The sequence below is a fragment of the Poecilia reticulata genome, chromosome 4 (genome assembly GCF_904066995.2).
Source record: "Poecilia reticulata chromosome 4, P_reticulata-male-v2, whole genome shotgun sequence".
In the NCBI taxonomy this organism is placed as follows: Eukaryota; Metazoa; Chordata; class Actinopteri; order Cyprinodontiformes; family Poeciliidae; genus Poecilia; species Poecilia reticulata.
The window spans coordinates 24,730,524-24,755,062 of NC_088833.1; the positions used below are offsets into that span (position 1 = coordinate 24,730,524).

The 24,539-nt window shown below is 42.3% G+C and overlaps 2 protein-coding genes across 4 annotated transcripts in view; one reads left to right on the forward strand and one right to left on the reverse strand.

Moving 5' to 3' along the window:
* Positions 1–581: 581 nt before the first annotated feature.
* Positions 582–13,386, reverse strand: prkaa2 (protein kinase, AMP-activated, alpha 2 catalytic subunit). Of its 2 annotated transcripts, none has more exons than XM_008407381.3 (10): positions 13,207–13,386; positions 11,446–11,587; positions 10,400–10,493; positions 9,248–9,392; positions 7,824–7,911; positions 6,570–6,794; positions 5,658–5,820; positions 5,091–5,429; positions 4,874–5,000; positions 582–4,305 (listed from the first exon to the last, which is right to left on the reverse strand). In XM_008407381.3, exons 1-10 carry the CDS (start codon positions 13,304–13,306, stop codon positions 4,055–4,057), a joined length of 1,674 nt encoding a protein of 557 aa, XP_008405603.1. In that variant the 5' UTR covers positions 13,307–13,386; the 3' UTR covers positions 582–4,054. The 2 variants fall into 2 exon arrangements, with proteins under 2 accessions (XP_008405603.1, XP_008405604.2); XM_008407382.3 differs by lacking the exon at positions 13,207–13,386 and adding an exon at positions 11,744–13,200.
* Positions 13,387–15,039: 1,653 nt separating this feature from the next.
* plpp3 (phospholipid phosphatase 3) overlaps positions 15,040–24,539 on the forward strand; it is a 37,210-nt gene continuing 27,710 nt past the window's right edge. The window contains exon 1 of one of the 2 annotated variants that reach the window (XM_008407385.3): positions 15,040–15,620. In XM_008407385.3, coding sequence (XP_008405607.2) covers positions 15,482–15,620 — 139 coding nt within the window. In that variant the 5' untranslated portion in view covers positions 15,040–15,481. The remainder of the gene's footprint in view (positions 15,621–24,539) is intronic. The other variant, XM_008407384.3, reaches the window with a different exon arrangement.

Sequence of the window (24,539 nt, forward strand, 5' to 3'; positions counted from 1 at the left end):
TGTTAAAATTTCAGATCACCACTTTAGCTTGTTTAAGAGTATGTATCTATTGTTGTTATGATATTTAAATGATCTCTGATGTAGAAAAGGATAGTTTTTTGAAGAGAGATTGAATGAAGTTATCAGTAACCATTCCCTTACCCGTAGTAGGAAGGTGAACGTAGCGCTGGAAGGTTGCCTGTTTTAGATTGCAAAAATTTGCTAAATCTGGGCTATTAGCTTCCACATTTCCATGGACTTATTCACTACTCACTGCAAAATGACATCTTTCCAACAAAGGTGAAGGAGAAATTGCTGATAACTTCACATAAACCTCACTTCAAAAATTCCAGACTGCCAGGTTTACTGCCTCGCATTACATGAGATCTAAGGACTGTGATGTTAAATGTGTAACTTCAGAATGGCGCTACCGTTTCCACAGGTATAACTTTTGGACAAAAACATCAACATCCAGCTTTCTTTTCTACAATTTAACGGTTCCGCATGTGTCCGTGCCTCTGATGCGTCCTCACAAACCGAAATAAAAATGAAATGTGTGTGTAAAAGCTCGGTAGTGGAAAGACACTCGATAACGACGTCGCTGTTTTTGCATGTTTATTTTTATTTGAATAAATACTCCTTAAAGTGCAAGTCATAACAGTAATATCATGCAGTGCATAACAAGGTCCAAACCCCAATCTTAGACACAAAGATCGAGAAAGACAAGCACACACACACACATACACAGACAGAGGAAAACACCTTTGTACAAAATAACAGCAAGTAATGTGCACACACACACACACTCACAACATAGATGGGGTTGTTTAAGGTCACTATTTAACTACAGCTAGACAGAGGACAGCTTTGCAGTGGAAAACTCCCTTTGGTAAAAATCTGTATTTCATGAGGCCTGCTGGCTCGTTGCTGAGGATTCATGAGTAACACACCACTGCAGCTGCAAAGGTAGAGAGCTACACCTGTTGGTAAATACTGGTTATACGAGAACAGTTTGTGTACATCCGACCCAACTCTTCTGTAGAACCCTCATAGATTTTGTGCACCATGTTTTCTTTGGGCAGCAGTACCGCAGGCCAATGCATATTTATAGACAGAATCTGTGTTGTGAAGAGAGTCTGGGTTATACAGCCGCATGTATGTTGCAGGTATGCAAGTAATAAAGGGTTTCAGCAGAGGATTAAAAAGTACAGCTTGCACTGTTTTAAAGAAAATTGCTTCAGAAAGTCTTCATTCCCTTTAAAACTCAAAGTGGACGGACTTTAGACCCAGTCCTGAGGTCCAGACTCAAACCCTTCAACATCACGTAGACGAGTGTTGGGCGGTAACATGTCACAGTTGTTCCAGCAGTGGTAGATTTAGCGACAGGGGATGTGGCTCACCACCCAGGGTGGCAGGCTAAGGGTGTGGTGTGGGCGCACAAGAAAGGGGGGGAAAAAGTCAATGAGTTGCAGCCTGGATGATTTTTCTCCTGCTTTTGTGTATGTAGCTAATGACGATGGAGATTCAGATAGTGGAAACCTTTACTGGTTTTGATGATTTCCAGTTAAAAGGTTAAAATAGGCTTACTGTAGACTGATCAAATAATTCTGCTTAGTTACATTACACTGTAAAGATCCACCGCCGTGTGCCAATATTACCTTTTTAAAGTTTAGTGTTTCTCCTGGGATGTACAATATTTTGAAGTCGGAGATCATCGCAATGTAAAACAGGCTCAGGTGATTAAAAAAGTGATTTAAAGCTCAATTTAAAGAAGCACCTTTCACACCAAGTACAGCTCCACCGCTCCGACGGCACTTAGAATCCAAACCACTGACTACAGTCGGTACTAAGAAAGAACAAACAACTTGGTCGACACAAACGCATTCAGCGATAAACGCGTGTCATAGTTTAACCAAAATACGACAGTCCTAGAAAGTTATCAATGCTTTATAGAAGAACTGATTAGTCGTGCAATAAGTTACTTTTAAATGAATAAGATGCACTAAAAAAACCTGCAGAAATCTACATCCTCTAAAGGTTCAAAATGGGTTTTTACAAGAGAACCTGAACAGGCCACATTCTGCTCGACCATGGCCTTACACATGACCCGACACAAACGCACACAAGAAAGATAAAATGTTAAAACAATAAAGTTACTAAATGAAAACAGTAACACAGTGTAACCTTCACTCATAGTGCCAGTAAGAAGTTTGCATTCCCATGATAAGTATTATCATTTCAATGATGTTCACTCATCCGCAGTTCTTTTTCCAGGATAGATTTACTTTACAGCAGCCATCTGGAAATCTCAATGCGTTTCAAAACAAGAATTTTGAATTTTTTAAAAATGGTAACTTTGACCCTGTTTGGATTAGATATAACACAACAAATGTGTTGTATTCATATCAGTCCAAACAAAAGTGTCACTAAAAGCTTTAAAGTAAAATGAAATTCACACTGATGATAGCTGAATGTAAACCTCTGACTGGCACTGTAGCTTTATCCGATACGCTGTTCTTCATTTCCGGCACACTGAGACCTGCAGCCAATCACAAATTTACAAGATCTAGGCGACATTGATGGATATCAAATAGGTATTTTTTTAAAGCTTCTCAGAGTGAAATCCCTCGGCTTCACTGCAAACAGCAGAACAATCTACCATTCCCATCAGAAACAATGAAGTCTAAATGAGTTTTCATTTCACATTCGCTCTCTGCGTTAATCGAAAAACTGACATGTATTAATGTGACGGGGAACATTTATCTAGAGCGTCAAAGGGATTAATGAAGTTGTAGTGTTCGTGGACGCAGATCTGAAATAATCCATTCGGTAACATCTGTGAGCCTTCCTGCAGTGTGGAGCAGTGAACTGCTGAGCCCAGTGATAAGGAGTGAAGGTGCAGACGGAACAGTCAAGAGGAACCAAACGGGGCAGACAGCAGCTCAGATGGCAACAGTACACAATAACGTCGAGGTTGGATTGTTCTGACTCCAGCATCTCTGACCTTCCAGGCTTTAAATGTAAAACATATGACGACCAACTCTCCCTCTGACATCAAGCTTTCACATAAACATTGCGTTGCATTCTTTAAGGCATCTGTGGGGAGTTTTCTGTGGCTTCTGCTCTCCTGCGGCAGTAACACACCACCTCACATGACACACACACACACGCAGAGTTGCTAATCTTCAGATTGACCGCCTCACTTCGATTCAAGTGTTTTAGTCACGGTTTGAAAAGTTAGCGCGAAGATGTTTGTAACCCTGAAGCGTTCCAGAGCCACATCTGTTGTTATACAGCTCAGCGCCGACTTCCTGATGTCACGGACCTCTGTGTTTTTCTAAAATGAAATTCTGTTCAGGCAGCTTGCTTTATCAGAGCCTTTGCACGTGCTGAGCGTCGGGTGAAATGACACAGGTGTGTGACGCGGTGAGATAGCGTGTGTGTGTGTGTGTGTGTATGTGTGTGCGTGTGTGTGTATGTGCGGCACGGGGCAGTTTCAAGCAGAAAAATCAATGTAGCGTCCAACTGTCTGTCGTGCTTCGTTAAATTATTCAATAATTTGTTCAGTGGAGATGTTTCGAATAAAACTAGTGTTTTAAAAAAGAAAATCTAAAAATAAATATGAATCTGATATCTAAATAATATTCTTTTTGGTATATATATTTCAATCTACAATAAAATATAAATATACATGGATAACAAAAAGCTTCTGCACTAGCATTATAAAACTTGATATCTATGAAGTAATGGTCCTCCAGACACAGCTGCAACAGCGATCAGTAAGACAAGCGGCAGAACTGACCTCGGATCAGCGTCTGAGGCCAACTCAGCAGGATGTCCGGTCGTTACATGTTGACGCAGCTGATAAAGGACTGAGGGGGATTTGTGACGGTAAACTCGACATTTGCCCACTCTGATGGGATTCTGACCTCTCCCTTATTTATTTATTCTTTTTTATTCTCTGGCTTCCACAAGTTTATTGATGCATCTCACATTTTGTAGCTATTAGCCCTAAAACACGCCCCCCTCTCACTGACTTCCGGGTTAACAAGGCAGTTTGGGATTTAGCAGGTTATCAGCGAGCCAGCGTGGTGATGAGACTGGCGCACATTTCGAAGAAGTCCATGGTGTGAGAGCCCTGACGCGCGGCGAGCAGGGGGTAGCTGCCGGACAGCGAGCCTGGCAGGGAGGAGCTGAGCTGGGGCAGGTCGATGGCGGGGCTGGCCGAGTCGATACTCAGTCGGGGTCTGTGGAGGCCGGCGGTGGAGCCCGACCGCTGAGGGGTGGACGACCCAGATTTAAAGCCAACCGCCTCCATGATGTCGTCTGTGGGTAACGTCACGGCAGATCAACAAGGCAGCAGCGTTAGGTAACGGATCATTGAATTCCTATGAAACCAGCCTCAAAGTGTGTTGCTAACTTTGCCTCACAGGGCTGAGCTAAAAGAGAAAGCACCTTGAATGGGTATTTCTGACTACATGTTCTCACTTTATCCAGTCCAGTTGTTTTTTTTTAAAAAAAGGCTCATTTATGTATAAACTGCCTCTTCTGAAAATATTACTTAAAGCCTGATAGTTGGTTTAATAGTTGTGATGACAATCTTGTGATATTCATCTTTTGGTTCATCACAAGATATTCATCTTGTGATGAACAAAAAAAACTGCTGCAAATGAATAAGAAAGTGAACCATTTTTTTTATCTAACTTCCACACGCAGAGCAGAGTGGTAAGAGGGGCAAAATGAAAAATTCCCAAAGCTCAGTTAGAGAACTTCAACGCAGCAATATATTTGGGTCATCAAGTCTCAGTAATAACCATAGATGCAATCTATTCAAAAGTTAAAAGAATTTGTCTGTTAATTTAGCATTTTTAGCAGAAATATGTTTGCCACTCACCATCGATGCTCTTGAAATCGAGGAGGTAGGATCTGTTGTCAACTTGGTAGAGCTGCAGGCTCATTTTCACCAGATTTCCCGTTACTGGATTCTTCCGGCGAACCCGCAGATGATACGGGTTCACCACCTGCCAAACGGTAACCAAACGTAGACCTGCCTGTTTACTTTACGACCTCACAAAAAAGAAAAAAAAAACAACCAAAAAAAACACTGTTACCTTCCAGTCAAAGTTGAGTTGTTTCATGGCTCTGTACACCTCAGCCATGATGTCGTACGGTCTGCTCTGACTCCTGATCCCCAGGTGCCATTTGGCCTTCTTCACAGCGAGCGGTTTGGGCCGGGTTGTGTTCAGGGCATCCAGAGGACAACGGGATTTGGGGCTGTCGGCCAGAAGCGGGGGCATCCTCTCTGGGTGGGGTTTGACGCCAGGGGGCAGCGGCATGCCTTCTTCGATGAAGGAGCCCTGCGGAGGACTGGAGGCCAGGTAGAACTCGCTGGCCTGGGTCATGATGCGTCGGTTATCTATGATGAGGTGATAAGCTACTGCTAACTGATCCTACAAAACACAGAGGTGGAATTGGAAGTGAAATGTTTAACTTTTTTTTTGAAAATCAGTTTCAATTTATAGAATTGTGAAAGTTTCTAAATAATATTTTGCACATGTTAGATATTTTCTGGTGTGAGGGAGGAGGATGGAGAGGAGAGGACTAAATGATCGTCAGATGATTTGCTGTTTTGACCCATGAAGAAGTTGCTGCGTATTTTCTGACATGGCTCTGGGTACCTGTGGATCTCCGCTGTAGAGGCTGGACACCACTTCAGACTCGGTGCATTCAAACTTCTCGCACACTTCCCTGACCGCCTCTTCGTCCAGCACGGTGGCATCGTATGACGGGTCCTCTGGGAACAAGTAGCCCGGCAGGTCCTTCTTAAACCACTCGTGTTCCCTGACGGAACAAGGAAAGGTCACGTGCAAAAGTAATAATTGATGTACAAGAGCTGCAAAAAAAAAGTGTTTGGTGTAGGAATTTTCAAGTGACAAGATTCTCAACGGTCATTTGGAGATGTTATTAGAGATCGAAGAGAGACATGAGCTAAAATATCTCCCGATCTGCAGCTTTTGGTAAACCTGTAGGATAAACTGAAGAGCAGACGAGAGAACACACAAATAATAGTGCATTTAACTACCAAAGACGATTTTACCAGAGCTAACAAGAGACCATGTGTGACACAGAGGCCAGATTCATCTACAGCAGAAAACCTAAGCAGTGCCTAAGAAAAGTTTTGGTTTCTTCAGGTTAGAAAGAAAAGACGAGATGAGAGGAAAGATTAAAGTCTCCAGAAGGGGTGAATAGAGGTGGTAAGAGTTTTTATTCCCAAAGGAGAAAGTACCCGAGGCAGACGTGAACGCTTGATTGCCTCTGTTAGAGAGGTGTGTATTTCTATAGTGTTTTCAGACGTTTACCTAAAGGCATGTCATTACAACGTGTCAAAAGTGTTTTTTGTTTGGGTATTCACTTTTACTACCAGAAGGGGAGGGGCAACATTATATACGACAGGTTTAAAGAGGTTCAACAAACACCGAGCCTTTCTGGTTCCCTACTGGGACCAAACCGGCTTGGCAGCAAATCCTCGGGGCTCAAAGCCTTTAAACAGCTGATTCAATTGGACTCGGAACACAGCGCTGACTCGCTACCTGATGTCTTTGATGGTGGCTCTCTTAAGTGGGTCCACCTGCAGCATGAGCATGAGCAGCGACGCCACGGAGCGGTTCAGGTGCTCGGGGATGTAGAAGACGCCTCCTCTGATCTTCTTGAACAGCGTGGGGACGTGCTCGTCGTCGAAGGGCAGAGTGCCACACAGCAGCGCGTACAGGATCACGCCGCAGCTCCAGATGTCCACCTCTGGGCCTGCGTACAGCCTGGAAGACACAAACTTGTGTTTTTGTCTGAAGCTTCTAGCAGACTGCCAGGTTTCAGTTTTGGTCTCATCCGACTAGAGAATATTCCTTAACGTGCGTCTGCGTTTCTGACATTATTTACGCTGATATTCATTTACAGAGAGGGGAACTCCGTTAACAGGGGAGAGCAAACGCACACCACACTTCTCCAGATTTTTTTGCTGTGAAGATGTAAAAATAAAATAACATTTCCTTCCTCTTCACAACGATGGATGACCTTGAATTTGACTGATAAAATCGCAGTAAAATACACTTAGTCTATAATGTGACAATACTGAGGTAACTGTGAAATTAAGCTTAAAGTGGCTCAAGATTAGATATAAACACATAATATCTTGCTATGAAACAAGCCACTCTGTAAGGTTGGACTGGACCATTATTTACTGGTCTGTGTACTATAGTCTGGGAAATTACTGGGCCACTCCTCAATTTTTTGTCTTTCATTTTTGACAAAAACATAACATTGTTTCAAAGAGGTCTTAAAGAACCAAATCTCAACAAATTGAAATACTTTTCAATTTGTATTTTTCTCACAACAATGAGAGCTTCTTTTTCTCCATTTCTGATTCTTCGAAACAACCCAACACTTTTTATATTGGACAAGGCACCTTGTGACAGGAATAAAAGCAGGAAATTGACTTTTCTTTTATTAGTAAGGGCATAATATTAAGCTTGACAATGATCAAAAACTCTCTGACAATTCAGTATTAAGAATAACTTGGACCTAGATAATGATAGTTTTTTTTAAATTGTGATCCAGAAGGGAACAAAAGGCAGCCAACACCAAAAGCAAACCTATTGGCTTCTCCTTTAGCAGGCAAGAATCCTAGAGGTTTGCAGATTTATATACAAATCACTGCTTCTGCTTATTTCGTCTATTTTTCAGGCAGTGTATAAAGACAGGAGGGGTGACTAAGGTGTTTCCTGAAAGCCTAATACCTATTAGCATCCATCTGAATTATTCATGTGATTACAAATCTAAGCACACACCTTCCTGAGATGACCTCCGGAGCCGCGTAGTTGGGCGACCCACAGCTCGTTCGTAAGAACTCTCCGTCTGACATCATGTTTGAAAGTCCTGTAAACCAATCAGAAGGCAAGCACACATTAACAACCGTCTTTTATCACTCTGACAGTAACAGGCAAGACCCAAAGAGCCCCCCGTGATCAAATTATTGCCTTTAATCCTTCGATATTGACAGGCTAAATTGAATATTGCCATGCAGCGAGGGCAGAGTTACACACTGTGGACACCTTGAGATCTTTATCATCCTTCACCCGCCAAGAGCCTAAGCTCTAAACACAAAGCTCCTCTAATTGGATGAGCCTCTCTCTGACTAACGCAGCCTGTGCCAAACACCAAACATCAGACACGGTGCGATTTGCTGACCTTCACTTTATCTGTCCCTGAGCACTCCCTCTCTTTCTCTCTGCTCACCAGAGTCTTTTAGCTCGGAGCCAAAACACTTCTCCCGCTGTAACCCTCAAACCCCCCGCCGACTCCTTCCCTATCAGATGACACTGGGCCTCAAGGCGTCCTGCCAGACTTGATATGAGACCTGGCCGTTGCTAAGGGACGTCTGGCTGCGCACGAGGACCCTCGCCTGTTTCAGAAAATATTTTCCTTCTTTCTTGGTCATATTGCATCAGCCATTCTGTCTTCAACCGGAAAAATGAATTCTCCGACAGGACTCTGACGACGTCCTCATTCGTATTTGAATGACTCGGTGCAAAACTACAGTGATGCAACTCAAGCTTAATCAAAGTTTTACTTAGTAACTCTGATGTGTATTCTTCCTCTAAACCGTTATGGAAAAGGGGTGTCCAAACGTTTGGTCACATAGGTCAAAATCGTCAAGGGCCAAAAAAATGAACCTACTCGGCAGTAAACTAACTATGCAACACTTTAATTCAACAAATAAAGTAGTCAGATTTGTTGTTGGAAAGAGAAGTGTAAATTATTATAGATATTTTTTCATTGGTATGCAGGCAATAAGGCATACCTGCAAAAACCTAAGGTATATCTTATTAAAATAAATTTGGAAAATTTCCTAGATTTCTAGTTTGAAAAACTAGAACAAAATGTAGTCATTTCTGAGCTGCAACATCAAGATTTCTTTGTGAATGCTTGCTTTAACAAAGTTTAATAAATGAATTAAAAGAAGACTTAAGGACAGCAAAGTCAAGTTTTGAGTAAAAGTCGGTAGATAGATGTGGTTCTTACAAGAAAATGCAAAAAATGTGGTTATTTAAAGACAAATAATTGGTGTTCTTGCTAACTTTTTCTATCGTAAACAAATTTTACTTTGTCTGTGATAACTTTGCCCTAACTAAAAATACATTTGTATGTACATCAAACACCAGGGTGCACTTTGGACGCCGCTGCTTTATGGTGTATTTCTATGGGATCTTACCAAAGTCGGCAATCTTGGCGTTCTTGTTGGCGTCAAGCAGGACGTTCTCGGGTTTGAGGTCTCTGTGGACCACCATGTGCCTGTGACAGTAATCCACAGCTGAGATGATCTGCTGGAAAAGACGGCGAGCTTCCGAGTCCTCCACCTGAGGGACACAGCAGGAATTAAAATGCATCAGACCACGTGAGGCAATTCAGCTTGATTTTCTGTTTTTCTTTTCATCGAAGGTCCTATGTTAGACATGAGAACTGAGAAAATATCCCCACATTCTTTCGGTAACAAATTCATGTCTGATCTTGTGGCTGTATTCCAAGATTTATTCGTAAACAGACTGAAAGTGTTGCCATGCAAATAGTTAAAGCTGCATTAGTTGCTTGCTGGCCACTGGAGGGCAGTGCATTAGATGTGATAAACATCAACATGACATCTCATTACTATTCTGAGAAAAGTGAAAAAATGCCTTTTTGTTAGAAATCAACAAGAAAATTGGCCAGTGATCAAAATCAGTCTGTTTTTCCCTCATCAACTCTAGTTATGCTCAAATACTCAACAATCTCCTTTTAGGACAAGTCCTAACAAAATTATGGAGTGAATCTAAACAAAGAAAAAACATACTTCAGTTTATAAGTACATACAAAAAACATATTTTAAAATAAATATAAATCTGAAGAGTACTTGTTTAGCCTGGACCTAATTGCTCTGTAAAGAATATAACTGTTGTATTTAAAATGTTTTTGAAAGATATGAGTCACAGAAGAGGTTTTAAAAGCCACTGTAAAACATAAACTGATGGAAGATGCAAATCAGCTAATCACTCGGCACATAGTCAATACTTTCAAAAACTCAAAAAAATTCAGGTAACAGAGCAACAGGAAGCTAAATTAAATGCTAATGGAATATATTTAAATAAAACATATTTTCCTGAAATTTATAAATACATGACAGGAATTATGTTGCATTTATATGAGCTGAGTTTGAAGTCTGGTTTCGCCTGAGTCATTGACTTATTCTTCATAAGTATTTTTAGGTAAAGCTAACAGAACTGTTGTAAAGTAAACTATTTAACCCACTTCAGAAATCTCCTTCATAATTTAACCAAGTAATTATGAATATATATCTATACGTTAGAATTGACAGAAAATAATGTTTTACCCTTCCGTTTTTGCAGATGTAGTCAAACAGCTCCCCTCCAGACACATACTCCATGACCATGAAGAAATCTGTTGGTGTACTTATTACCTGGTAGCTGGAACAAGAACACAATGTGTTAAAATGAGCTCACTCCAATCTGAATCCCATCTTTGCCTCTAAACTCCGTTTATAAGTGGAGAATTTGTGCCCAACTTGACTGAGAACACAAAATATCAGCAAAACCTCGACTGGTGCAGGTAATCCTTTCATAAAGGTCGGGTTTATTACGCCGCAAGATCAACCTCACAAATTGCTGCTTTCGGGAGATTCTGCACTTCATCACAATCTACTTCACTCGTGATAGTGGAGCGCTACAGGCCCAGCACTGTGGGGGGGAAATAAATCCAAACTAAATCTCAATCCTTTCCCCTCTATGTAAACATGCAAAGCTTTTCAAAAACCAATAAAGTCAAATTGATAAAGTTGATCAAATCAATCTGGAACGTGTTGGGTCATCCACCTTGCTTTGGTCTGCTTGTTGTTGCGTAGAAGATGCTGGAAATACACGCCTCTGTCTAAGTCACACAGCTTTCCCGGAAAAGACCTGAGCGCTCACATATCTGTCACCACCAAAGAGCGTGAAAGTGTGGACTAAACCCGACCCTCACCTTAAAATAACACGGAAATTGTTGGGTGATTAAAAAAAAAAAAACTGAATGGTTTCTAAGTAAGGATTTCAAGAACCCTCTATCATCTTAAGCAGAGATTTGAAATGGAAAAGGGGAGTAGATTACTTCATGTAGGTCAACGCATGGGTGCTTGTGTGTGTTTACGAAAGAGGTGATGTTATTGTCTTTGTGTGTTCTGTCTCGTGGGAACCCTGTAGGCATGACCCGTACAGAACCGCGATAGTAAACACGCAGGAACAAGGAAGCCCTGCCACCATAAACAGGCAACACAACATAGCACAACACCCGCATTAAACGCAGCCGGTTATAGAGCGCCGATAAGTTTGAAGCCAGCTGCTTGTCAGCCTGAGGAGTGTGTTGTTGCCACTCTCCACTTACAGCTTGATGATGTGGGGGTGTCTGAACAGTTTGAGGTTCTGGATCTCCCGCTTGATTTTCCCCACAACATCGAGACTGCGGATCTTCTGTCTGTTGAGGATCTTCACGGCGACTTTGTGGCCCGTTAATTGATGTTGTCCGACTGCAACAGCAAAAACACAAACAGGGCGTCGGTTTCATAAATATGTGGAGAATTGAGCGCAGAGTGTGGGCAAAACAACACGAGATAATTTGTGAAACTGCAACCGTGTAAACATTTTGGGCTCAGTGGCACTGTTCATGTGGAGAGTAGGCTCACCGCTCAGGGAGGCATCAATTCGGGAGAGGCACAAACAAACAGATATGAAATGGGTTGAAACCTGCATTCTATTTCTTTAAAACAGAATGTACTTTTTTCTCCTTTTTTTGCATAATGAATACTCATACAAGACTGAATATTGGTATACAAAAAACTAGAACAACCTGTCTAATTTTACCTGCGTGGAAAGGCAGACTGGTTTTATTTTATTTTTTTAAAAGCCAATGGGACTTAAAGTTGTTTCAATTAAAAGGGTAAGTAATTCACCTAAGTTTAGGCAAATGTTTTTGTTTTTCCCAAGATGTAGAAAGCTCTAGAAATCCATTCTTCTATAACTTCACAGTTCAGTTAACATAAATTTAGCAGACTAAAACTAAAATTACAAGACAATTAAATTCTGAATAAAACCATGCTATGTTTTATTCAGAAGACTAAAACTAAATCAAAATTTGAATTAATGCAATAACTACAGGAAGGCTTCAGTGATTTTCATGCGTTTTGGCTCGTATTGTTCCTGTCTTTGTTGAGGGGTGTCGGACTTTTCTGTCAGAAACTGTGAATTGATAATATTATTGCAACTGTCAAAGCTTTATTTTTATGTTTTATTTATTCATTTTTAGCTGCCGACGCTTACCTATAGGGATGAAACAAATAATACATTTATAAAACATTAAATGCAATTAACTTTTTTTTTTTTTTACAATTGTTCTAATTCGGTATTAAAATATCTATTTACAAATCGTTTTTTATGATTTACCTGCTATTATAAATGGTATAAATAGCAGCTGAAGGTGAGTTAGCTTAAAACATAACTTAAGCTACACTCTCAGCAAACAGGCAGGGTGAACGAGCTCACAAGGTCATTGTGAGAGCACCAAAACTAGCTAAGAGAAGATAAATACCCAGCAGTGTGCTTTTGAAGCACAACTAAGCGTACGTGAATGGCTTTCTTGCCTTGACAATAAAACCTAACCCGGTGTAACCATACTGAACTACCACCCGGTGCACGGCTACCTTAAAATCCGTTAACTATATTTTTATTCTTAGGACCAAACTGGACGGTTCATGCGTCCGTCATAGTCCTGATTAAAAATCCCACCGTCACACAAAGGTTCCTTTTTTTCTTTTTTCTTTTAACACAACAATGTAAAGGTGTGAAAATTTGGTTTTGACTCTCTGCTCCCCTTCGTGTTATTACACCTGCCACAGCTGATAACTGTGGCTACCGAGAGGTTCTTCGGTGAAAGAATTTGACTTTGAAGCGGTCGAATTCGCAGGCGACCTCTACGCAAAAATACCAGTCCGAGTCCGCCTCTAAAGGCGTAGAGTTACGCTGACTGCTTACTGTCAAGTTCAACACGGTACGCTATGACAGGAGGCAGGGCCACTAACATTAACTACTCCGACTGACAGCCGCAAATGCACACATTTATGTTTGACGTGACACGAAAACATGACTTAACTCTTCACTTTCCCGAACGTCCCCACTCCGAGCGTGTCGCCGAGGATGTAATGGCCGATCTTTACCCTGCCTTCGTGTTTCTGTTGTTGCCGCTCTGCCATCTTCTCCGTTACGGACGGCTGGGCTCGCTCGCGCGGTGCGCTGCGGTGCGGTGGGTGTGTTGCTTGCCTGCTGTCTGTGGGGCAGCACGGAGGGGCGGGGACAATTCTGACTCTTCTCACCGCGAGGAATCACCGACGACTTGGAACCGCTGCTGCTGAGATGAATGGAAACGCTAGAAACAAGCATCCATCCCCAAGCAAAGAATAGTGCAATCAATTCCCTCCAGAAGTCGTCTCATTATCAAATGAAAACCGTCTCTGTGTAATTTGATTCAAATTTCAATACAGCTGTTCCGTGAAAACTGTATAATCAAAACACATCCTTATTGGAACATGGGGGTTTCAGCATTGCTATGCTATGGGGATGTTTTTGTTCAATAGGGTCATGGAAGATGTTCATAGTTGATGGGAATGCAAAAAAACTACAAAAATCAAAAGAGGAGGAACCAATTTAGTCAGAGCACACGTGCTGACAAAGTCTTATTTTCAAAGTCTGGACTAAATGACTCATCGACTTGTTAAAGTTATAAGAAAATATGTTTTTTAGCAGCTGGACCAATAATGTAGGTTTTTTTTTCTTTCTAAAAATGTAAATTTGTTAAGAGGCTTTTAACTTGATGGCTCTCCTGCCGTCTAGTGATTAAAGGTCCAGACTTCATTTTGTCTAAGTGGTTTTTAGGTAATGGCAAATGTCATTTGCATTTATTTTGTTTTACTTTTTCCAGCATGCAACCTACATAAAAAATAAATAAATAAATACTATGAGGCCCTAAAGGCCAGACTACAATAATTCCAAACTGTGGGTCTGGATCGCTAAATGTGTCCATCACACACGCAACGTAAAACCTAACACAATGTTAGGTTTATCATTCAGTCAATGAATTGTGCGCATGCATGATTATGTATGTAATGTTTTTATGAATAGTAGCCTATTTTAATGTTAGATTTTTCTACGTTATTTGTATTGAGGAGTCTGTTCTTTTGCCAATTAAGTGCGGGCTTTCATAAATTGTAGGTGACATTTTATAAGCTAACCGTACTGTACATTCACATTTACATATTTCTTACAACAATGTATACATTTAAATTATGTGCAACGTCGTACCGTGATTATAATTATTATTTGGGTCCACAAAGTTGGCCAGTAAAACTGATTCAGATATAAAATAATAATAATAATAATAATAATAATAATAATAATAATAATAATTAATAAATAAAAGAATTTCACCAGTGAATGTGAACTACTTCAATTTTACCACTAGATGTCAGTGTTTGATCAATGTATCAACCTGGCTGCTGGAGGAGCTTAAACCAGGATTGGGACAGGAAGGTTATATTTAAAACATTTATTAGGCTTACATAGATATATTATATAGATGCATAGCCCGTATCTTGTATATATGTGCTATTTAAACTTAAATCCCGCATTTTCTCATGTCGCATTTTCTTATGTAATGTGAAAGATAAAGTTTATAGACATAACTTCTTTTATTTATTTATTTATTTTTTTAGCAACTCCATCACCTGTAGAGTCGCTATTTATCCACACCCTGGGCCGGGCGGATCCTAAGCGCGGTGCGCCTGGACAGGGGCCACGGGGGCCACGGGGGCCGCTGCTTCCCCTGTCCGATCAGAGCTCAGTCAGAAAGATATCCATGCAGGGGATGACGGCCCACCGCTAGTGGAGGGAAGAGGAGGAGGGCCGAGCCTTGAAGCTGCTGGGGGAACTTGAAGAGAGCAGGAGGAGGAGGAGGAGGAGGAGGAGGAGAGGAAGGATTGATATAACCAGAGCGGCTTTCGATGGGCAGCACAATTTTCTCTCACTCCAAGAGTTTGAGCTGAGACCGATAGACGGGGAGCGGGCTTTCCATTCATTTCGGCAACTTTTTCTTGCGCGGATCCGTTCAACTTTTATTCACGCTCACCTACTTTTTCCCCCCCATTTTTGTCTTTTACTTTTTTTTCCTCCCCCTTCTTATTCTCTTACTTCTATAATCCACGACAAGCCGTCATCACCGAGAGACGCCGCGGTATCTCCGAGTGGGAAAGTTTAGTATTTAAAAGGACTCTCCCAGATCCTGACACTTTTTTCCCTCCTCCTCTTCCTCCTCTTCCTCCTCCAAGACCTGCAGCGCGCTGCGGGATTCCGAGCCGAAAACTGCGAGTTCTTCAATGCAACAGTACGTGTATGAGAAAGCGATGGCCCAAGAGACGAGGAACGGCGGAAGCTCTACGTTAAACAACAACAACGGCGTGGACACCAGCAAGAAGAAGCTGCTCATAGCGCTCGACATCTTCTGCCTCCTGCTCGGTAAGTTTACATGAACTTTCCCTATCTCTGTTAAGGGTTTGCATTGACAGCGGCTCTCATGCAAAAAAAAAAAAAAAGAAAGATGAAACACCTCCAAAAGTGGATAAGCAAAGCACAACCCCGCGCTTTCTGAAGGCGTTATCGTTTTCAAAGTTGTTTTTGTTTTATGCCAGCCATCTGCAAGCGCTAGACAAGTTATTAATCGTCAGCATCCCCTTATCATCCAGCTCCAACATGGCATGGCAAGCGAGGGAAGCCAATCACTAAACAGTCCACTGACACCTTTCTCTCTCTAAAGGACCAACACATATTATTTTTTATATATATATATCCAGAAAACTGCAGTAAAGCAAGATGAAAACATTGAGCTCATCCAGTCTGAAAGGAGGAAAAAAAAGTGTCACTTTGTGTTATTGGCAGGTGGAGAGTTTTTTTTTTTGGGGGGGGGGTTCTCAGTGGAGACAGCTGCAGATGAAATGCCCTGTCATCGCCTAATATAGTGATCATTTCAAAGCATTCGGGCTGTACTCTGTGGCTCCATCAGGAGCCTGCCAGCATGCCCTGGGGGGGAGTTGGGGTGGGGGGCAAAGATCAGAGATGCACCAGTCATTTGCCCCCTGATCGGTTCCGATTGATCGAATGCCGTAAAATCTGCTTCTAAACTAAGAAAACTTGGTTTTGAGTTCAGTGAAGATGACTTGCTTAATGCAAAATTGAGGATAATCTTGTTATTCATTTGTCATTTGATCACTTTGAACCTCGGCCCATTTGTTTCTTTTTCAGGTGTCGCAGCCCTTAGACTTAAAAACATTCGGTCAAATCCAGTAAAGCTGAAAAAAACAAAACAAGCAGGAATCAGTACCGGTCAAGAAAAGCCCGATCGGTGAAACTCTAATACAAATGTTTTGCAGTCTCTTCTAACCTGCCCTCATTTACTGCCCTCAAAAATAGTCAGTCCACCCCCTTTGCCCCTGTTTCCACCCCTCCCAGTCCATCTTCCATGGCTTGCCCCAGTTACCCTGTTCGTGTGAACTTTAACCCACAGAGGTGCCCCCCAGGCTAGAGACGTCCTAACTCAGAGATGAGGGATGTCGATGGAAAAAGCCTGACCGCTATCGGTATCGATTTACAGCTGACGAACTGTCCCAGAACGAGAGGCGAGGCCGGTGGTGTGAGCTTGTTTGTGTGACGTCCAGTTTGTGCAGTCAGTCCCAACTTGGTATTCAGTGGGTGTCCCGTCCAGATTCTGGACTCGCTTGGTGTGTGTGTGTGTTTCTTTGATAGCTGCTTTGTTTTTGGCTGCTGTCACTGTTGCCCGGTCCTTTTAGTCTTCAGTCCCCTTCGTCTCCCCCTCATTTATTTTCTCCCCTTTTCTTTTTCTTTTGGAGGGGATTATAGGAGTTGAGCTTAACTTCTCCACATTCTCTCCCAGAAACCTTGCGAATCTCTGCCCAGCTGCCCCACCGCCCCCCTGCCCCCGAATCACTTTCCTTCTCCCTCTCTGTCCAGGGGAATAATTTCTTGAGCAGGTGCTGGGGCCGAGGAATGCCTCTCTGACCTGCTGTATGACTGAGTGGGCTTCAGAGGAAGCAGGTGGGAGTCCCGGCGACAGCGCCACCAGATCAGAGAATTTGACGTTGCTGCACAGAAGCAAATTTTTATTTTATTTTTTACTGCCCGGGCTGCTACAAATGGTGCATATTAACTCCATGTTCCCCTCTAAAACACTCCAGAGTGACAGCGGATCTGCCAAACAGATGCAGAGTTTTCCATTGACATCGGCTTGCCTGTTAAAGAACCCCCAGACAGAGATGCGGCGTTTCATCTGCGCTCGTATAAATGTGGAAGAGCTTCGAGCACATGTGGAGCGAATTTCCTGCACAAAACCAACTTCCTTTACTGGTTCATCTAAAGTCAAACACACACACACACACATGCCCGCACGCACACACATGTACGCCTGTAAACACACGCTCATGTAAACACACAATTGCAAATGGGCGCACAAATTCGCCTTTGTCATGCTAAACACAAGTCTGGCTCTTGGGTGATTATTGGTTGGCCCACTTTAGCGGTTTAGGGGGTAGGTGGGTGGGTGTAGGGGCCGGAGGGGAGGGGGCAAAAGAGAACAGAAGGGAGGGTGGGGGTTATCAGGCGCTCTGAATGAGGAGTGAGGAATGTGCAGGGGGCTCAGATGCAGGCCTGGTGTTGTTGAGCAGCTTTTGTCCGCTGCGTATCAGAAAAAGGTTGCGTTCTTCTCATGTGCCGTTAATGTACCATTAGCTTTAATTAGTCAACACCAAACCAGCTGCGGTCTTCACATGCTAAGTGTGGGTAGTGTCATCTTTCAGCCAACCCGACCGTCACATAACCTCAGGCTCCGCTAATGAGTCTGTTTCGCATACATAATAAGTCTGGTTGTCCGTAATACACAAGGGAAATATTGATCAAGATGACTTCACTTATGGTGCTGTGAAAAAAAAAATACACTCAATTCAGATCATCAAACAACTTTTAATATCAAACTAAGATAACTTGAGTACATGCAGTAATGACTTTCAATTCTAATGGGCAAAGGCTATCGGCATTAAACTGGCTTGCTGCCGTTGTTAAATCGTTAATTAGCGGAGATTAACTTTTTTTTTTTCAGCTGAGTTCAGCTTTAGTTGCCACATCCCAGGCTTAATCACTGCCAGGCCTGCATAAAGGAGTCATTTAAACAGAACCTGCCTGACAACATTAAGGAGGCCAAGGCGCCCCAATCTAAAAGCATGTACGACAGATGGGAAGCAAATCCACTGACATTTACTAGACTAGGAGAAGGTTTCAGAGTCACTTTTTAGGGTTTTTGGGCTCCAGAGAACCACAGTGAGAGTCCTTATCCACAAACGTGGAAAACATCGACCGGTGAGGAACCATCCCTGAAGTGACCGTCGTACCAAAATTGCTCTGACACACCTCAAGCTACTGTCCCGGAGGTCCACGAAACTTTTTAAAGTTTTGGATTTGTTGCATCTTACCATAAACCGGCATGGCGTTTTCAGAAAAAGAACAGTATATTGACAATATAATGTAGTGGTGGTGGTGTGATGGTCTGGGTCTACCCTAGACGACTGGGTGTAATTAAAGCAACTCTGGATCGTGCTCTCTGCCAAAAACGTGGTCTGGCCAAGTCAAAGTCAAAGCTTGAAGTTAATTGAATTAACATGGAATGACCTTAAACAGATAGGAGGTGTTGGAAAACCTCCCAGTGTGGCTGAATTAAAACAATTCGGTGAAATTTTTCCCACAGTTGTGTAGAAAAACCCTTTGCCTTTTATAATAAACGCTTGACGGCACAACCATCTATCCAGTACAGTTGGCAATTACTGGTTTAGGTGGCTTTTTCCCTTGATAAATAATTTGAAAGTAGCATTTTATATTTACTCAGCTTATCTTCTTCTTATTACAAAAAAAAACAAAAGTGTATTCACAATGGCACAATTGGTAGTTTTGTTGCTTTTTTTTAATCAACAATGGATATATGGATGGATATTAAACATATAAGTTTGACAACAACAACAAAAGAAAAACAGAGAAAATCTGTTAGGGAGACAATACTTCGTCCCAGCACTGTAATTGAGGCTGAGATTACATATGCAACGGGAAAACATGAAGCCAAATTCACCCAGCTGCTGAAAACCAGAGTCACCGCTTATGATCCCCGGCAGCTGAGCCTGAGCTGTACGTGCTGATTTCACCCTGGCTCCCCTTCCAGCCCCTTACAGAGCGAGCACCACGCGCTCGCACTATAAATACGCAGACTGCCGACTTTTGCTCTCTGGCGTTTTGGCGACGCGCTGTCCGCTGGAGCAGGCGGCGGCGGGCAGTTTCGCAACATGTTTATTGTGAAAACGCTCGGCGAAAAGCGTGCGGCCACCCGAGCTCTCAGGAAGCCGTGCTCTCTAAGTGTAGGCTGCACTTAAACTCTGATTAAGTTTTACACAATGCAAAGGAAAATACAGTATTGTGTGGCTGCGTGTTCGCATGTGTGCAGACGTGGTTCTGCGTTCCAGGTCGCGTCCGACCATTTTGGATTGCCGCTCGGTCTTGCGGCTCGCATTTGAGGCTCTTTCTGTGTCTTAAAAATGCCACAAGCATTTCGAATCCATTATCCGAAGTTCTGTGATCTATAAAGCATTAAGGGGGGAATCCATTTCAACACTGGGCCCTGAAGCACTAACCCTAAATCTCCACCTTTAACAACAGTTAGTCACCGAGTCCCGTCATTAAAGCTGGAGATTTAACCTGTAAACTCCCCCCTTCCCCTCTTCATGCAGGCCTTGGATGCTTTAAGTTGGAGCAAATGTTTTCCAGAATTTCTCAAATTCCTCTTTTGCCCAGAGACTCTTGCTGAGATATCTGGGGGAGTGAGTGAACCAGGGGGCACAGGATGTGTGTGTGTGTCTTGGAGCTCAGGAAAGGGTGGGAAACGGAAAGGTAGTGTAGGTCGGAGGAAGGTGTGGTTGTGAAATCAGATCCTGTCTTTTTTTTCTTTTTCTCCTCTCACAATCTGTTTCCAGCCTCTGCTCCCCTCCCTCTGTCACTCCATCCTCATCTTAATTGCCAAGAGAAAGCCTTGAGTCATAAATAAGAAAGGGGGAGGGGGGAGGACAGGCAGAAGAACAATTTAGGTAAATGCATGTTTATGCTTTCCATTTTCATTTCACAAGCTCTAGAAAATAAGTCACATTTGAATTAGAGGATTGTGTGGCACTTCCTAGAAACCCAGCTTTCAGAGAGCAGGAGATAACTACTATTTGCCAAGTGTCTACAAGCAAACTGTAATCAAACAGAAAGTGGGAGGTCCATGCACACAAACCCAAATATAGGCTCCTATCCAAAACTGCTGACCTTAATCTAAGGGCAAATATGTTTAGTGCTGCATGAGCGTGCAGGGACCAAAAAGAAGTTTTCTTGCTTAGAAAGTTAATTCACAGAGACCATTTTTAGTCCAGAAAAGGGACGACAGTCGTCAGAACCGATCATTTTTGACAAATAGCTACTTATTTATTCATACTACGGAGAGGCCACCGAACTCTCTCATGTCTTCTGTGTCGCTGTCTGCCAAGCTCAGAGGTAACACAAAAGACTGATTTTCATAAGATAAATGGCTTGTGGTACACCGACTCTTCTAATTAAAACCAAAAACTTCATAAAGCAGTAGTTTATTGTGATTTTATGTGATTGGCAAACACAGAAACCTAATGCATTTAATGCTTACAAATCAAACTCTGGAAAGTTCTCAGTTCGTTGTTGTCCTATTTCGTTCCATTTTAGGCCTGACTTTAAACTTGTCTTAACTCAGAGCGCCTTTTTCAGCATTTATCGTGTCTCCTGTGGTCTGTTGCTAATCCTAGTACCAATTTCTGTGCATTTGAGAATGGCGAATTCAAGTGCTGTGTGGCATTTCTAAGCTTCAGAAATTCTTCACAACACGTCGCGGTTTTAAACTTCTCTGAAACCGTCCCTCAGATTTGTTTGTTCCTTGACCCCCCCGCCCCCAAAAAGAAAAATCCCTGAGGCCTTCACAGAACAGCTGAATTTATCCACTAATAAATTGCGCTGGTTTTAAATTTGTTGAATCAGAATAAATGGGATTAAATACAAGTGCACTCCATACTTTTACGATTTGTATTTAGAAAACCAATTGAAAACAAAAGATTTATTTTCCTCTACTTTACAAGTCTGCTCTACTGTGTGTTGGCTTTATACATGAAATTCCAACAAAGTCTATGCAAATTTCAGGTAAGAAGTAGGGATGCACCAATTCACTTTTTCCACTTCTGATACCAATACCGATAAGGTTTGGCACTGGTCGATGTAAAAAAACAACAACAACCAACAAACCTTCCTTTAATGGTTCATAAAGAGCGATTAGGATTTCTAAATATAACGCTAAACAAAAAAGTAAAGCTGGACGTCACTCAGAGCACAAAACATAGAATTGGGCTAAATAGACCGGACATATTGTCGCCATCCAGAATTTTTTTCCAACATTGGGATCGGTACAGACATAGATATTGGATCGGATCTAGTGGTGAGATGGCTGAGTGTGGAAAAAGTTCAAGAGTCACTCCCCCTGGTGTGATTACATAGCAGTGTGTACCTGTAAAGGATAATGTTCAGTGTCTGCCCCATGGCTGCAGGCCAAGGTGAGGTAAGGACAAGCTAAGAAGGTGACGAGCGTCCTCTGGCAGAGGAGAATCCTCGCATTATGTAACAAGATAAAGATCAGCAGATGTTTGTGGCAACAGTGGCTACTACCTCCTCAAAAATGACTGGCATGCAGAGTCTGCATACTGCGCCTGGTCGTATGTGTGTGTTTGTGCGTGGTGTGACGGGGAGCAGACGGGGTAATAATGTTTCTTTACCATCTTCGGCCCGTCGTTGGGGACATGTGGCCGGTCCGTGCACGAGTTTTAAAGACAGACCCCTGGGGGAAGAGTCTGCGTAGGGCTGTGATTAGAGGCGTGTGGGTGTGAGTGTGTGTATTTTGGGGGTTCATGATGTAGGTTTAGAGGCTAAGAACTGTCATTAAACGGACAGTGGGGGCCGACGCGTCTGAATATGAGAGTCACGTGTGTCCTGCGTTCCTCGGGGTTCCCGCTGGCGAGCCGGAGGCGTCAGGCTGACTGATGCGCCTCGATTCTTTGCACGGATCAGACACATTCATCTCCTTGAACTGCCAAACAATTCGTTTGCACAATAAAACTAAGACAATGGCTCGTCGTTTGCGCTTTTCCAACGACGGGGCAGTAAACCCTCCGTCCACGCGGTTGTCTGTGATTATGTCCCTCCTGTATAAACACCTTCAGACCGCTTATTTAGAGCATCTTGGATTACTGGGCAGGACTCTGCTGTAAACCTCTGTCAGCACTGGTCCGTGCATGTGTTTGAACTTCGCATTGAAGTTTCCATAAAGTATTCTAAATGTGTGTTTTACGCAGTTTCTCTGTGTGGGCGTTGAGGTAAATCACGAGGTTCGCAACTGCAAAAAAAAAAAAAAAAGTGTCATCAGGGTTTCTGTTTGCTTTCTTGCCTCTTCTTCTCTGCATCTTTCGTTCATCGTCAGCTTCAGGCAGCAGACGACATGAAGCTGTAGGCCTCATTGCGTCTCTCTGTGTTCTTCCTCGGGGGGCCTCCCTGCTGCTACACAGGCCCCCCTCTGTCTGTCACTTTCTCTTATAGCATTACAATCCTCTGTATTTTTCTTTTTTCATACTGCGCTCATCCAGAGATTGAATGAAGGGGTTGTGGGTGGAGAGGAGACGGGGAGGGGGGTCAGGGAGATTTCACTGTTTCACAGAGAACAATGCCCCTTTTGATGCGTCCCAGCGCTCTTTGTTTCATTAACGAGGACCAGTTGGCCGGTGGCAGACAGACGGAGGATGAAATGGAGGGAGAGGAGTGGGGCAGGGGTGATAGTGAATGGGATAAGGATGAGAGAGCATAAGGATCTTCTGACTGAGAACTCCAGGCCAGGCCGCTCTGCGTGGCGGTAGCTTAGGCTTGCCGCGTTGTCGAGCAGCGCCGCTTATCTCGTGTTAATCAGGTCAGCATCTTTATTGGCGTTGACCTTATCTGAGCTGCAACCACTGAGCCTCATCTTGTTTGCATACAGTGAAGAGAATGCGCCAAAGAGCACCGCCGCCACCTTACAGGAACTCTGGGATGCTTTCACACGCTGCCGGAGATTTTTACACTCATTCTCTTTCAGATAAAGACCTATTCACCACATCCGATTATGTCACAGACAAGAAAAAAAACCGGAAGGGATTTTTATTGGGATTTTGCACAACACAAAGTTAAACATAATTGTGACGGGAAAGGAATGTGACACGTGGATTTAAAAGGTTTGTGTAGATTTTTCCGTCGTCAGTGCGGCTGTATGTTCAGGGTTTGCTGTCTTGCTGGGATGTGGTGGAGTGTGTTGCAGTCTCTATCAGGTTTCCAGGTTGCCATGTATTCAGCATCATCCATTTTCCACTAAAACCTACCCTGTCCATCATGCAGTGAGGAAACCTCACTGCATGATGCTGCCACCACCATGTGTCACAGCAGTAAGAGTTTTTCTTGACAGCAGGTCTAAACTTTGACAGGAGTGGCTATAATAAGACAAAAATAATGACAATAACAAGAATTAATACATAATATTTTGAGAATGAAGTCGTAAAATTAATACTTTACTCTCGTATGTCACTCTACTAGTTAATTAAATCTGTATATATATATATATATATATATATATATATATATATATATATATATATATATATATATATGAGACTTTTTCTTTAAAGCTTGTATCGGATTATTCTCTTATTGTTTGTTCATTTAATTTGGACATGTGTGAGGAGGTAATTATATATATATATATATATATATATATATATATATATATATATATATATATATATATATATATATATATATATATATATATATATATATATTTGCAGAACTGTAGAGGAAGAAAGTTGTGCCTTTCTTCCATTATGATGCAATAAGATTAAAAAGTGCTATGTGAGAAGTTAAGAGCTTGAAATGTTGTTTTTAAACTAACCTTGCTTTAAACTGATCCACGCTTTTATTCTCTGCTACGTTCGTTTCGCTTGAGAATTCACTTCATCGACTAAAGTTTTCTTGCAAACTCATGAGGCAGCTGGATCTACAGTGAGATTCGATTACACACAGACACAGGCGCCTCCTGAATTTTATCTAGGGGTATCAGAGTTTCTAAAGAGAGTGAGTTTCTAAAGTGCATGCCACTTTTTGCTGATTTTTAATTGTAAAAATATTTGCAAGCAACGTCTCATTTCCCTTCCACTTACCAATTATGCACTAATTTCATTGATCTAGCAGATAAAATCCCAATAC